General features: G+C 45.3%; 1 protein-coding gene across 2 annotated transcripts in view; it reads left to right on the top strand.

Annotated features, from left to right (window-relative positions):
• The window catches only part of SUVR5 (histone-lysine N-methyltransferase SUVR5), a 69,432-nt gene extending 57,389 nt beyond the window's left edge, over nucleotides 1-12,043 (top strand). Inside the window, exons 11-12 of one of the 2 annotated variants that reach the window (XR_015540532.1) lie at nucleotides 11,439-11,615; nucleotides 11,725-12,043. Coding sequence is in view for 1 of the 2 variants with exons in the window: in XM_087370434.1 (XP_087226560.1) it covers nucleotides 11,439-11,546 (108 nt within the window). In the remaining variant the exon portion in view is untranslated. Of the gene's footprint in view, nucleotides 1-11,438 lie in introns of both variants that reach the window. The other variant, XM_087370434.1, reaches the window with a different exon arrangement.
• The last annotated feature ends 219 nt before the right edge of the window (nucleotides 12,044-12,262 follow it).

Genomic DNA, 12,262 nt, shown 5'->3' with positions numbered 1-12,262 from the left:
ATACAAATAATGCCTCCATGTTTTCAAAGCATGGATAACAGCATACAACTCTAATTCATGAGTTGGCCAATTCCTTTGAGAGGGAGAAAGCTTCTTGCTTTCAAAGGCTACTGGCCTTCCCTCTTGAAGGAGGACTGCTCCTACCGCAATGCCACTTGCATCGGTTTCTAGGAACAACGGTTTCTGGGGATCAACTATTTTTAACACCGGTCCTGAGACCACAGCTTGTTTTATGGTGTTAAAACTTTCTTGTTGATTCTGTCCCCAAATAAAAGGTACTTTATCTGAGGTCAGATCAGTCAAGGGCGATACTATTCCGGAATATCCTTTGATATGCCTTCTATAAAACTGGACAAATCCCAAGAATGATCGCAACGCGGTCAGACTCTGAGGGATTGGCCAAGTTAGTATCGCAGCCACTTTCTTCGGATCCATTTCTACCCCCTGTGGAGTAATTATGAACCCTAAATACTCAAGCCTAACCATACACAGTATAGTTTTCTTTTTATTCACGTAAAGACTGGCTTTCCTCAAAGTACTGAACACTATTCTTAAGTGTTCACGATGCTCAGTAACACTTTTACTGAATATCAAGATATCGTCAATAAAATGTACTACGAACTTTCCGATATACGGACGTAGTAAATCGTTCATAAGCATGACGAAGGTCGCTGGAGCATTGGTAAGTCCAAAGGGCATTACTAAAAACTCATAATGACCAAACCTGCTTCTAAAAGCGGTTTTATGCACATCCTCGGCTCTAATCCGGATCTGATGATAGCCGCACTTAAGATCTATCTTGCTGAAAATCACGGCTCCATATAATGCATCTAGCAAATCATCAATCCGAGCCATCGGATACCTGTGCTTAACAGTGATATTATTCAATGCTCTGTAATCTATATAGAGGCGAAACGTATCATCCTTTTTCCTCTTTAATATCACTGGCGAAGCAAAAGGTGAGAAACTTGGTTGAATCTGCCTCAGCTTGAGGTATTCTTCCAGTTGTCTACGCACCTCCGCTTCTTCCGTAAAACTCATTCTATAGGGAGGTCTATTTACAGGTTCTGCCCCCGGGATTAGTTCAATCTTATGTTGAACTTTCCGCTCTGGAGGTAACCCATAAGGTAGTTCATCCCTAAAACATTCAGAGAACTCCTCTGTTATAAGATTAGCCAGCTTGGCCATCTCACCACTTTGCGTAACATCAGTGCTAGTCGAAGAATCATCCATCGACTCTACCGATGCGGTGCAAAGGTACAAAAACTCTACTTGAGCCTTTCTGATTTCCATCACGGAAACCAACGGTCCCTGAGGTATATCTTTTTCACCTCGTAAGACATAAAGCACATCATTCATCTTGAATTGATATACGTGCTTTTTCCAATCAATGGCTGGATTCTTCCTAGAATGCCACGCCATTCCCAGGGCTATATCTGCATGAGCAAGCTTGGTCATTTCAAAATCAAGCTTCTCAGCATAGTCCTGAATCCGAAGCTCCAACTGGGTAACCCTTTGGTCCCATACTTCAGTTGAACTTCCATCTGCCATCCTGACTGTATACGCATAGTCAGATGGACTTGTCCTTAGTTTCAGCCTCTTCACGAGCTTGGAGTTAATCACATTGTGAGTTGACGCTGAGTCAAACAACACAATGACATCATGACTGGCCACTTGCCCTTTCATCTTGATTAACTCCGTATCATTGAAGGCTGTATACCCCGTTGCTGCGGGCTTAGATAGGATGTTATCAGGTGCACTCGTCACTAACTTAGCAACAGATACACATAACAAACAAGGTACTAACCTCTGAGAAGGTCCCGCCAGTTGCATCTGCATATGTTCCGCACTGGGACTCTCCTGCATTTCCACGTCGCATTCAGATATTATCATACTAGCCGTGCGACGATCTTTATTCAGTGGACAATCCTTCCACTGATGTCGCTGAAGGCAGCCGAAGCACAATCCTTCTTTCCTAGCTTTCTCTTTTTGTTCAGGGGTCAACGAGGACTTTGACCAAGCCCGGGCTGCCATTGGAGTTATTTTCCTTTTCACCCCAACGGTGGTACTTGTCTTTACTGGTCCCTCAACCGGCTTCACCTGCTTGGTTTGGCCACCTGGCTGGGAGACACTTGTCTTTGAAACCCATTTCCTCGGAAATCCCCCTTTCCTCAGGTGCTCATACTGAGTCCCTGCCTGCACGAATCCACCAGATCTGCCTCTGGCATCCTCATAGTTCAGGGCTACTGCAATAGATTCATCTAATGTAGTTACATATTTAGCCCGAACTTCCATTTTGATCTTGTCGTTCAGTCCATAGATATAGTCCTTTAACTGAACCGACATAGGGAGAGGGTCTGTTATTTTCATAACACATTCCCTAAATTTGTCAGTGTACTCTGCCACTGACAAGCTCCTCTGACGAAGATTTCTATAAGCATCCCAAGCTCGGGATTCTTCATCAGGTGGGAGAAAGTGTTTCTTGAATTCAGCTTTGAACCCTTCCCAGGTGGTTGGAGCAACTTGATCCTTCTGTTGCTTTATCCACCATCTGTCCGCTGCCTCAATAAACAGGTGTGTGGCCTCGCGGATTTTCTTTAGATCGGATTTAATCTCACAAATGGCGAAGGCTTCTTCCCACTTGTGCAACCAAACCTCGATCACATCAGAGCTGCGCTCGGTCATCCGACCAGCGTACTTCTCCGGTCTATAATTAGCGATATTAGGCACTTTGACCCTTGCGCGCTCTAAGGAATGTACACTGGGCTCTGGCTCTGCTGGAGCTTTGCCCTTGTCAATCCTAGACGGTCTAGCCGACAAGGCTTGCACCATCTCCCTAATCTCATTTTGACCAGCATTCGCCTGAAGTTGCTGGTTCATAATCTGCTGTAAAGCATCCTCTAATATTGAAATCCTACCAACCAATGTAGGTGCTGCCTGATGTGACATTGGTTGTGTTGACTGTACTCTAGACTCGCTAGGATTTATTCTTGAATTCTGTCCTTCTGCTTCCATAGGTTCACAGTGGAAGAGGGGTTTTTTTTTTTTTTTTGTAAAATAATGGATTTCCCCCTTTTCTTGTGCTCAGAAAAGACAAGCGACAATCCCTGCTGTAAGAACGAACTAACTGTAACTCAGAAAAAAAAAATTTTCGAAAGAAATGCTTCCTGGATTTTCCACGCGATCTATCCGTTCGTGCGCTTCTGACTTTGGCGATTATGATCTCTCTCTGCGCAAATTTTCGATGCCTGCGGGTATCCTTATCCCTGCTGGAGACACAGTAGCTCAGCACGCTTGCGGTGCCTGTCGTACACGTCTAGGATTGGGAACACTGACGAAGAAGCCGTAATCTAGTAGCGAGAAATCTGCCAACACATATGCGCTGATCGACAAAGCCAAGGAACGTTGGGGATAGCAAATTTCGGGTTTTATTTCATCGTCGTCGTCGCCTCCTGTTCTGCTATCCCGCTCCCTTTTAAAGGTTTTACGACAAGCAAATTGTCGCAACCTCAGACCATCAGCAAATAAAACCTTTTTTTTTTTTCGCTTCTACCTCGCCACGGGCGAAAACCTGCGCAATTTGGCCTCGTGAGAACAGCCTCTGACTTGAACAGTTAGTCTTCTCGCGATGAAGAATCCCAAGAGCCAGAGACCCCTGCCATACGTCGCAACAAAAGTTTGCAACCCTGTCGTCGCTCAGTTCATCCCTTACCCGCTGTCCGCCAGAAAATGACGGATTCTGCCTTACCTCAGCTCTGATACCAAAATGTTACCAGATTTTACTATCCTAGTCTCTTGTTCAGATCACGGGAGTAGCACCTTGATCTTCCACCCAGCCAAACTGCCAAAGCTTCCCAGCAAAAGAGAGAGAGAGAGCAATCTCTAAATCACGTAAATCATTTTAATCTCCACTTCTCTCACTAGCCTTGACAGACCCCAATTCCCTAGATAGATCTAGATGCCACATGTCATCCATATAGGGCCTTTCTAATGCAACATTTCACCCCTCTCTTGGGATGCATTTAATTCCTTGCCCCTAGGCACATTCTTTGCACTAGGCCCTTGGTCTCAGATCTATCTAGTCTGGTGCTATCAGCCCTCACCTAGGACCTTGACATTAATCCCTCCCGATCATTTACATAAAGCGCAAACACATATATTACAAAAAATAGATCCTATAAGGGAAATGTCGACTGATTCTTCCGAGGTCATGCTACCTCGGCTAGAGCGTAACATCACGAGTAATACGCATGCCAAGAATATGATTTGCATCACCCAAGTCTTTCATGTCAAAAGACTTATGCAGTTGTTTCTTCAAAGCACTAATCTCATGCTGAGATTTACTGGCAATAAGCATGTCATCCACATATAGAATGAGTAGCATCAAACTGCCATCCTTTGCCCGTTTGGTGTATAAGCAATGATCGGTCTCACACCGATGATACCCTTGGGACTGCATGAAGGCATCAAACTTTTTGTACCATTCCCTTGGCGCCTGCTTGAGTCCATACAAGCTCCTCTTGAGCTTACACACAAGCTGTTCTTTCCCTTTAACAGCATATCCCTCTGGCTGACTCATATAGATCTCATCATGAAGATCTCCGTGAAGAAAAGCTGTCTTCACATCCATCTGACATAAATCCATGTCATCATGAGCAACAAGAGCTAACATTGCTCTCAAAGTAGTCATCTTGACTACAGGTGAAAAGATCTCATCAAAGTCAATGCCCTTCTCCTGCTTAAATCCCTTGGCAACCAATCTGGCCTTATACCGAGGTAAAGCATTTGAATCCACTTTGACTTTGTAAACCCACTTGCATGGCAAAACCTTTCTGCCTGCAGGTAACTGCACCAAGTCCCATGTATCATTCTGAAGTAGGGAGTCCATTTCTGACTGCATGGCTTTCTCCCACTTCTTTTTCTCTGTTCTTCCCATAGCTTCCTTGAAGCTGAAAGGCTCACCACAATCAGTCAGCATGATAAAATCAGCCACATTATTGGCTCCTGGAACAAACCTGGCAGGAGGCCGTTGTGCACGGGTGCTCCTCCTCACAAAATGTTCTGGATTAGGCTGCTGTCCAGCCTGTTGTTCATGCATGACGGGTGGCTGTACCACCATATTTGGCTGTTCTACGGCCTCATCTGTTGGCACATCCAGTGGTGCATCATTGGCAAAATTATCTGGCTGATTTTCAGCCTGTATACCCTCTTGAACAGGGTGATCTGCAGCAGGCTGCTGCTGCATATAAATGGGCATTCTTTGCTGTCCAACATCATCATAAATAACCCTCCTGTATTCCACAGGTTGCACGGGTTCCTTGTGTACACTATCTTCTTTAAAGATGACATCATTGCTGCGTATAATCTTCCGTTTAACGGGATCCCATAACCTGTACCCCATTTCACCTTCGTCACCATATCCCATAAAGATGCATCTGATAGACTTTGGATCCAGTTTGGTGCGTAGATCTTTGCGTACATGAGCAAAGCACTCGCAGCCAAATACCCGTAAGTGCTTATATGAGGGTGGCTTGCCAGACCACACCTCCTCTGGCACTTTCAACTCCAAAGCCTTATTTGGTGACCTGTTAATAATGTGAACTGCTGTTTGCACGGCTTCTGCCCAAAAGCCATGGGGTAATGCAGCATAAGACAACATACATCGAACCTTCTCCTGAATAGTTCGATTCATCCGCTCACTTGCACCATTTTGAGATGCATTATGAGGGGCTGTGAGCTCCTGTTTGATGCCTTTAGCTTGGCAAAATTGCACAAAAGCATGTGACACATACTCACCCCCATTATCGGATCTGAGGCATTTCAGCCTACGACCTGTCCGATTCTCAACCTGAGCGACAAACCTCTTGAAAGCATCTAGGGCATCTCCCTTATGCTTCAAGAAATAGACCCACACCTTACGTGTGGCATCATCAATGAAAGTAATAAAATATTTTGCACCCCCTAGTGATAACTGTGGCATCTCACACAAATCAGTGTGCACTAGATCAAGTGGTGCTCTATTCTGGGGAGATCTCCTCTTATGAGGAGTCACAGAATGCTTGCCAAAAATACAATGATCACAAGTAGGCAAATCTGAAAAAGAGAGAGGCGGCAGATAACCCAAACGTGACAGTTCTTGCATTCCTTTAACAGACATGTGTCCCAACCGGCTATGCCACAATGAAACCTTTGGCAGCTCGGTTATGGCAACAACATGATTACCCACACTAGAAACATAAAGAGGGTACAAGGTATCACTCTTAAAACCCTCAGCCACTACTGTCTGGCCATCAGTAATCACCCATTTGGAATCCCCAAATGTGGTGTGGTAACCATTGTCATCTAATAAGCCAGTGCTAATCAGATTTTTCTTGATTTGCGGCACATGGCGAACACCATCAAGCATAAATGACTGTCCATCAGGAAATACTATCTGTATACTGCCAATCCCTGCAATCTGACATGCATAGTTGTTCCCAAGATGAACAACTCCATGAGTACCTGTGTAGGAAGTAAACCACTCCCTATGAGGTGTAACATGAAAAGAGGCACCTGAATCCAAGAGCCAGGTGTGCATGTCATGGCCATCAATAACCAAAGCATGTGCTATTACAGCAGAAGAGCATAAAACATCATGTATGTCACTGTCACTGTCCTCTGCTGCAACATTCACTGCATCCAAGTCATCTGCCTTGGCCTTGCCTTTGCCTTTGCTTGCATTTCCTGCATCCTTTGTTTCAGCCTTCTTGGCTTTCTGATCCCGTATGAACTTGAAGCACTTCGACTTCACATGTCCCTTCTTGCCACAATAAAAGCATTCAATGTCCTTTTTGCCACGGGACTGACTACGGGATTTGGACTTACTAGCAGATCTCCCCTTCTGCTGAGTCCTGCCTCTGTCCTGTACCTGCAAAGCACTTGAAGACTTGCTGCCCGCATTATTCTTCCTGCTCATCTCCTCCATAAGGAGAGAGCTCTCTACATCAGCATAAATAAGAGTGGCATTTGAGTTTGACAGGGTGGTCTTGAAAGTGTCCCAACTCTCAGGGAGGGTACACAGCGAGAAAGTAGCCTTGAACTCCTCATCAAGGTTCAACCCCTGTGCAATCAGCTGTGTAAAGATAGCATTGAACTCACTCAAGTGTGAGGTCATAGCTGTACCTTCCTTCATGCGAAGATCAACCAGCTTCTTCAGCCAATAAACCTTACTGGCTGAGCTCTTTTGGGCATATAATTCTTCTAGTCTTTGCCATAGACCATAAGAGGTCTTTTCAGCCTGTACATTGAACACAAGAGTGTCTGAAATAGTGAGCATGATAGCTGCCCTCGCGGACAAATCAAGCTCTTCCCAGTCATCAGCTGCCATATCAGATGGCTTGACACCCTTTACCCTTATGGGCTTAGCAATCTTCTTTAACAGAAGTACATTCAAGCACTGTTCTGCCCATAATGCATAGTTATGTGCTCCTTCCAGTTTCTTTATGTTCAGAATTGAAGAATCACCTCCTCCTGATGCCATATCAGATGAGGAAAGTACCTGACTCCCTGGAAGTAAAAAGACTGAATAAAAGTTCTGATTTTTCAGAAAAGCCTGCTCTATTCAAGAGCCAGAAGCACTCTCAATGGTGCTGTTTTTACTGTCAGTAAAATCTGCAGCAAAACAGTAAATGTCCCTGCAAATACTGTACCTTCTGACAAACTGTTCTGAGCTCAAAGAGGCATAAAAACAGTAATTTCAGACTGCTGCAGCTGCTCAACAAGTGCTTAACAGTGCATAATCATCTGACAAAACCACCAACACTGCTGTAAACACTGCTGTACTGACTGTACTGATCACTTCTCCCACCTCAGATGAGGTATTGCACTGAGTTAAATTGCAGAAACCACTTGACAAACACCCCAAAAACAGTAAATGACCCTTCAGCCTGTCACAAAACCTGCAACAGTAAATGGGATAAATCCCAAGCAATCACCCTTATACCAAGGGGAGAAAATGCATCTGAAGATCTCTGTCGGTAACCCAAGTGCTATCAAACAAAGTCTGGGCAAAAGCCCCTTGATCTGACACCTGAATCAAGTGGAGAACACCTCAACACTGAGGTAGCATGCAATATGAAATCTCTCTGACACTTGTACCTGACAATGTGTAATGCATAGGCTGCCCCTGTGTACTGAGTAACAGCACAAATCACAACGTACAGACACCAAGAAGAAAATCTTTTGAGCACTGTCAACGATGGGTAGTTAGGGACCGAGTAAACTCGATGCGCCCTGACCAAGCGTGGCTCAACTGAGATTTTCAAAGTGCGTACAAAGAATGTGACCTGCAACAAATGTCACCAAATGCACTGCGGAAATAAAGCAAATGTGTGCTCCCTGGCTACACACTGCCTCAAGGCATATACTGCAAACACATCCAGGCAAAAGCCCTTTGATAAGATCACCCAAAACTGAGAATTGCACTCAGTAAATGCATAGAAGCTTCTGCAAGCATCTGAGCTTCCTGAATGACAAGTAACTGCACAAACACCACCACTGTGGCACAAGTCACCTCAAGTGTGAGTGACACGAGAGTACCTGATGTACCTCAACAAATGCACAGTATACTGCTAGAATGCTTCAGGAATATTCCTCTTCCAATCAGAAAATGTGCTGTACTTTCCAGTACCTGCAAAGTATCTGCTGTACTTTTGTCCCTGCAGAGTACCTGTGTACTATCGGTGCACACTTCCCCCAAAAAAAAAAACGAGATTTTTGCAGCAAAGAAAAGCTGTACTTTTGTACCCAGCTGATGTCGACGCCAACCGTACTGTACCTGCCGTACAGTACACAACAATGCCAAAGCTTCCGTACAAAGTTGTACGGCAGTCCGTACGGCTGTACGGACTGTCCGTACAGCTGGTGTATGAACTGCTGTAAAAACACAGCAGCTATGCTGCTGTACTGCAGCAGGTTGACGACGCCCACGCCCGCTTCAAAGACCTGCAAAATGCGCAGCTGCCGTACGAAATGCGCCCGCGACCACGCCTTCTCTGATGCCCTCGAAAAACCGCGCCGCCTGCGATGCACGCTAAACCCGCGACCACGCTATCGAGCCCGTCCGTACGGTCGTACGGACGACGTACGTCCGTACGGATCTGTCCGTACGTCCGTACGGTGTGGATGAAGAGGGGGGAAGAGAAGGCTTGATAGCTCTGATACCAGTTGAGAGGGGGAAGAGTAGAGGAAGGGAGCAAGAGAGTGAGAGTGAGAGAGAGAGACACACTAGTGCGGGTGTGAAGTGATAGTGAGCCACACCACAAACTCACTTATGTTTTATTAGGATTAGGTTTACCCTATGACTGTCTTAAGACAGTCATAGGTGTCCTATCTTTAATTCTTTAATTAAGGGTAGGCAATGTGCCTTTACCCCCAACAGCTGCAACAATTAATAGGCATATGACAAGGTGGATTGGGCCTTCTTGAAAGGTACCATGTAGATTTTGAGCTTCTCAGCACACTGGATCAACAGGGTCTCTACATGATGTGCAGGCAGTTAGCTTCTCTTTTCTAGTTAAATAGGACATGCTTTCTCCCTTACATGTTTAATGTGGCAGGGCTGTCTTTTGGCTTCGTTTCCGTTCGTTTTTGTTGTAGAGTCCTTGGGATATTTTCTCCATTCGCAGGAGGCAGGGCTGGTGGTAATGCACCTTCCAATTCAACAGGGGCTGCTTGAGGTGAAGATGACACAGCCTCCTTTGTGGAGGGGTCTGCGGGTAGCATGGAGAGGGTGAGATGCATGTTAGTACATGGCCTTTTGAGTCCATGATTTATGGGAATACCCTCACATGAACAGAGACCTTTGGCTTCTGTTGGATTTGACCATGAGATATCTCCGATGCCAGGTTGGGATTGATATCTCAGCAAAGCAACATGTGACTCCGACCTTTGAGAGAGTGCTTGAAGCTTTTGCGTTGGAGCTTCGAGTATTAGTGGTCAAATAGGTTTTGCTTGCTCCACCCTAGTCTAAAGCATCTGCTAGTGTCTCCATGGATGATGCATGGGTCAGCTAAGGTGGCTTGTGGGCCACAGCTATGGGGCCTTGGAAGCTCCTTTTGCAGCATTGGCTATCTGAAGACGAGCGCATTGGCAACCCTCCGACAGATGGATCTTCACAGAGAGCCCCCCACCCGATGAGGAGTTTGATAGGGTGTTTGGTGCCATCTCTGGTAATGTCTTGTTAAGACCAGGCCACAATGCAGAGAGTAGATAGCTCTAGCCACCTATTTGGTACTCGGTGATCCAAGATGCAGAGAGACATGCTTGATCATAGGATCACATCAGTTGGGCACGGTGGGATGGTGGTTCAGCCAGGTCCATGGGGGCATGGAGCTGCCTTTCCTAGCAGTTGGAGGAGTTTCTCAGCATATTGGTACAAATAAGAGGAGCAGGACGTCAGATTGACGAGATGAAGCAGCCACCCCAACGAAATGGCATGAGGGCCTGAGACAAGAGGATGAGGATTCCACAGAGGTCCAGTGGACAGGACAGTTCTCAAGAATTGAGTTCTTCTCTGAGGCGATTCCATGGCTTATCCTATAGCTGGTGTGAGCCTGGAATCCTACGCGACATGCCCTCACCTGTGTAGGCCCTTCATCCTGACACCCAACAGCTTTGAAGGGCCTCTGGATGACCAGGAGTTGGACTTAATGCTGTGGCAGGGATCAGATTGGGAAGATTTGATGAAGGAACTGGACTATTGACCAAGACTGTTCAGGAGGAATATGCCGAGTCAAGGCTTTAGATTTGGGAAGGGTACAATGGGTCCCAAGTGGTTGGTTCTGGCCCACCCAGGTAGGGCGTTCGGCAAGGACACTGCAGACGTGTCCTCATATTCCACCCGCATTGGCAGACGTCTTTAGGAAGGTCTTTTGGGGCATGCATGGAGGGTCTTGGGCCAACCTGTGATGAGAGATTTTGAATGTTGGGCTTGTATTTGCATGGCTTGCATAATTGCCATCATGTTGGATGAGCTGAATGGTGCCTGTGTGTGGGGCAGATCTCTCTGATGCTTAGAGGGCTTAACGTGGTCTTGCTGGAGCCATCACCTACGTCTCAGTCTCTCTTCAATTTTCATGTAACGTCAGCAATTAAAGGCATATGCAGGTGTGGCTAGCTGTGAGGGTGATTGAGTGCTGGTAAGAGACGAGACTGTGGAGTATGAATACCTTAAAAGGTGGCATCTTTTGGAAACCGTTATTATAGCAGCAGCCATGCATGGCCAGTAGTGTTCGTCCCCCTCACATAGTGCTTTAGAATGTTTCAAATGGGATTGAATGCTAATAAATGTACATATATTGCTTGTTGATGATAATGCATGTTTTGGTGTGCAAAGTGTTTTTGGCTTGCTCATAATTGGAAATACTCTCATTGGAATGCTTTAATGCTTTTATTTCCAGATTGAGGAGGGGGAAGAACTGGCTTATGATTATCGATATAAGTTATTGCCTGGAAAGGGCTGCCCATGCCACTGTGGTGCAAAGGATTGCCGTGGGAGGCTTTATTGAGAATTCTCTGTGGACTGCTATAGGCAGCCTTCTGTGACTATATCAAGCAGAGAACGGCAGAATCTTTTGGTAGTAGCAACCATTAATTGTTAAGTTTTTATCCTGGAAAGTGTTATGTTAGAAATATCTACTCGACTGAATCCAGGCTACTTTTAATTTTCTTTCTATGTTGTGGCAGGCAGTTCAATCTATAGGTATGGCTAATGCCGGTATATACTGCATGTTTGTGGAGGGTCAGAGGATGGGAAGCTTCTTTGAGACCTGGGATTTGGGGTGTATATTATGTAGCTTGCCTTGGCAACTTGAGGATAGTTGACCTTTTCAAAAGAAGGCAATTTTGCTCTGAACATATGCTGTAAGGTCTATTGAACGGTTGCTCCTAGCAGTAGCTTCCGCCTAGTAGATGGTTCAACTGATGTAGACTGCAGGTTGACAGCATGCACGTAAAAGTCTTCAAAACTTTCATATCCATAATATTTTTTCAAAATTTTTCTAAAGGTATTTATTGTACAATGAGCACTAATGCTATTTATATTCACTTTGATGGAAAGGCAATCTCTATGCAAATGAAAACATCCAGTCTTGGGCCAGAAAAACACATAATTGAATTTGTACCTTTAAGAACTTATTGCACATTTTATGTTTCTGTAACAGGGGAAAAGAGGTCATGTGGCTTAGCAAGGGGGACTTCCAATAGAGTCTATATCATTCTTTTG

The sequence above is a fragment of the Dipteris shenzhenensis genome, chromosome 32, assembly GCF_047967505.1.
Source record: "Dipteris shenzhenensis isolate YYH24624 ecotype China chromosome 32, Dip_SZ_1.0, whole genome shotgun sequence".
NCBI lineage: Eukaryota > Viridiplantae > Streptophyta > Polypodiopsida > Gleicheniales > Dipteridaceae > Dipteris > Dipteris shenzhenensis.
The sequence above is the reverse complement of the archived record's forward strand: the minus strand, read 5'-3'. Positions and strand labels throughout refer to the sequence as shown.